General features: G+C 38.5%; 1 protein-coding gene across 1 annotated transcript; it reads right to left on the bottom strand.

Annotated features, from left to right (window-relative positions):
- Positions 1 to 648: 648 nt before the first annotated feature.
- On the bottom strand, positions 649 to 3,082 carry LOC132768487 (jerky protein homolog). The gene has a single exon (XM_060764413.2). The coding sequence runs from the start codon at positions 2,256 to 2,258 to the stop codon at positions 858 to 860; it is 1,401 nt and encodes a 466-aa protein (XP_060620396.2). The 5' UTR covers positions 2,259 to 3,082; the 3' UTR covers positions 649 to 857.
- Positions 3,083 to 3,090: the final 8 nt, after the last annotated feature.

Below are 3,090 nucleotides of genomic sequence, written 5' to 3'. Positions count from 1 at the left end.
TATGTGTAGTGGGTGGTTATATATGTAATAAGATGACATCTGAACAGAACTCCATGAAATATTGGTCTATCATGAACATTATGAATCTCAGATCTTCCATGCTTTGCATTAAGAATGAGCTGGAATCCTAATCTAAACACAACATTCCTTTATGTTTCATATGCACCTTATACACATAGCCTGACAGTAATATTTTCAATAATTTTGTGCATGAACAAAAGTTTGTTTCACTGGATTATTAGAAAACAAAGGTGCCACCATCTCAGCCACACATGTAGATAATCTGTGGCTATGTGGCATCACCATCATTTCTGACTCTGAATTTATGTGCTACCAGGTAAGAAATCAATTCTTACACTTATACACACATCATTACTTAACAATAAAAAATGAGACACAATTAGCTCGGTGAAAAAGAAAGTGTCCAGTAACTATGCAGCACAGTAGCATTCCTAGAACACCTTTTAAACAGTAACAAAAAAACAATGATAGGATTTCAGTCTCAACCTACAATGTTTTGATTAAAAGTTTACTGAACAATTTTATTAAGGTGAGAAGGAATATCAAAATCAGTTAAGTAACCTGGAAGTAGGTCCTCTAGGGATGAGGAGGTATTCTTCTGGATAACTTTTTTAAACACCTCCCCCTCCCCCCCCCCCCCCCCCCCAAAAGTATCTGCCTCATTTATGTTGTCTTAGAACTCTTTTGAGTTTTATAAACGTAGGTGCTTTTTTGTTTTCACAAATGCATGCTGCTCTTGGATCATCACACATTTTCACCATGTCATCTATAGGTACTTTTTATGCAGTGTTCACAATGTCATTTTCATAATCACAATTACAACTGCCCTAATTCAACTATTTCACGTCACTGTCAGCCAATGAATAAACAATGGGAGTCTCATTATCAATGTTAAAAACTTCATTATCCATTTCTTCCAGCTTACTAATGGGCTTTGCAGGTATGTTTTTTGCATATGTGAGGAGGCCAGAAGTTACCGTTTTCTCACTTGATATACAGCATCCTTCAAATTCATCATCTTTTTCATCATCATCACGGAAGATAGTCACAGGCCAGAGGTTGTACCAGGCCTGCATAACTGTGTTTCTAGTTGCAGTGTTCCAAGCATTGGCAACAACATATACAATATCCTTCATGTTAAACTCCCTCTGAAAACCTTCCACACCCATGCCTTTGTTCACTGCTGCTAGCAGGCTGTTCAAGAGAAGGGGTTTATATTTAGTCTTCACTGATCTAAGGATACTCTGACTGCATGGCTGAATTAATGAAGTCACATTTGGGGGTGACATGGCATGAACATTGTTATGTATTAGAATATCAACCAGAGGATGAGCAGAACAGCTGTTAAGGAATAACAAAATCTTACCGTCATCATCCAGTCCAGTTTCCCTGCAGTGAGATTGATCTGCAGGTACACAATGTTTGTGAAACCAATCAGAAAAAATATAATTGCTGATCCATGCCTTTGGGTTAGCATAGTCACGGATTGGTAAGTAAGTTACTCCTTTAAAACAGTGAGGATGCAAGTTTTTGCCTATCACAAGTTTACACTTGTGTCTGCCTTTTGCATTAGCAAGACCCAGCACAGTTATTTTGTCCTTGACATCCCTAATTCCTACCTCATCAGCTGTTGTCAGTGTCTTTCTGGGGCAATAATGCCCAAACCGTGATGTTTCATCAGCATTATGGACTTGTTCTGGGGTCAGAGTTTTATCAGAGAGGACTTTGACAAACTTGTCAATGAGTTTCTCCGGAGCTTTGTGATCAGATGCTTTACCACCCCGAATCTTTAAAAATGTAATGCCATGCCGTTTCTTAAACTTCTGCAACCAACCCTTTGAATATTCACAGTTTCCTTCAATTTTCAATTCATTGTGATAGATCTTTGCTTGTTTCATGATGAGCATACCATTAAGTGGCAGGTGTTCGGTGCGACGCTGACAGATCCACTCTTTCAATACACGATCGAGATCTTCATTTTTAGCTTTATGCAGTGTTTTTCTATTTTTCATTAACTTTTCTTCATCACTTTCAGCATAGAATTTCAACAGTTTATCCTTCTGTTTCTTTAGATCATATATAGTGGTCATTCCAACACCATACTCTTGTGTAAGATGTTTCACACTTACACCACTGTCCAATTTCTCCAACAGCTTGACTTTCTGAGCTATGGATAAACACAAACGCTTCCTCTTTTGATTTGTGCAGAAAGTCCTGCTGGTCTGCACATGTGCCATTTTATTACACGTTGCGAGTGTACTTCCGTCCCTCTCCAGATTCGTGTCTTGTTTGTTCACTACTTGTGTTCTGGGTGAGATGTGAGGGTGGAGAATGAAAATCTGTAAGACAGTCAGAATCCAAGCAAAATGCGTAGTGTAAATCTATACCTCTCATTATTTTAGATTCTCACATTTTGTTCTAGCCTTGGATCTCTACCCAGCTTAGTGTCTTTCTCCAGTCTCTTCCTTGGAACTTGTCAGACACCCACATTAAGCCTACAAACCTGCAGAACCACAGCCGTTGCCTTGAAGGAGTGGGATTTTGGAAGAGTTTTGATTGGGATGCTTAGACTATGATTTTAAGTTCTATTCTAATTATGTCTGTGACTATTTTTATAGCAACTATACACTGGGTTGATACTTTCATGAAGCTATCTTGTAGAACGCTTTCTCTTGATCAGTCAGACTGTTTTTCTTTCAAATTTGCATCATTTTACATTTGCTGACTGAATCTGAATCTCGTTTGCTATTTTAATGCCAATTCTCCCACTTCAGAGAGATTTTTTTTAGAACTAGTTGAAATTCTGTACTGCTGTAAATATATTAAACAGCATTGTGCCATCAATCTTGGTCATGTTATTATTCACCCACAACCCCAGACAGTTTATGACACGTTAAAAATCACCAGTACCATGGGAGATTTTTTCCAAATATGCTTAATTCATTCAATTTCAGCCAAACCCACTGTTTCAATTATGAGGTCCAAAACAGAGCCAAGGCTTGGTTTCTGGTTGCTATGCTGGCAATTGACTTCGTTGGGGTGGTGGAGGCAGCCAGAGTTGTGGCAGTT

This window comes from Anolis sagrei, chromosome 2 (assembly GCF_037176765.1).
Source record: "Anolis sagrei isolate rAnoSag1 chromosome 2, rAnoSag1.mat, whole genome shotgun sequence".
NCBI lineage: Eukaryota > Metazoa > Chordata > Lepidosauria > Squamata > Dactyloidae > Anolis > Anolis sagrei.
This window is presented reverse-complemented; position numbering and strand designations above follow the sequence as displayed.

Coding starts and splice junctions, on each gene's coding strand:
- LOC132768487 (XM_060764413.2), bottom strand. CDS start 2,258: ATGGCACATGTGCAGACCAGCAGGACTTTCTGCACAAATCAAAAGAGG.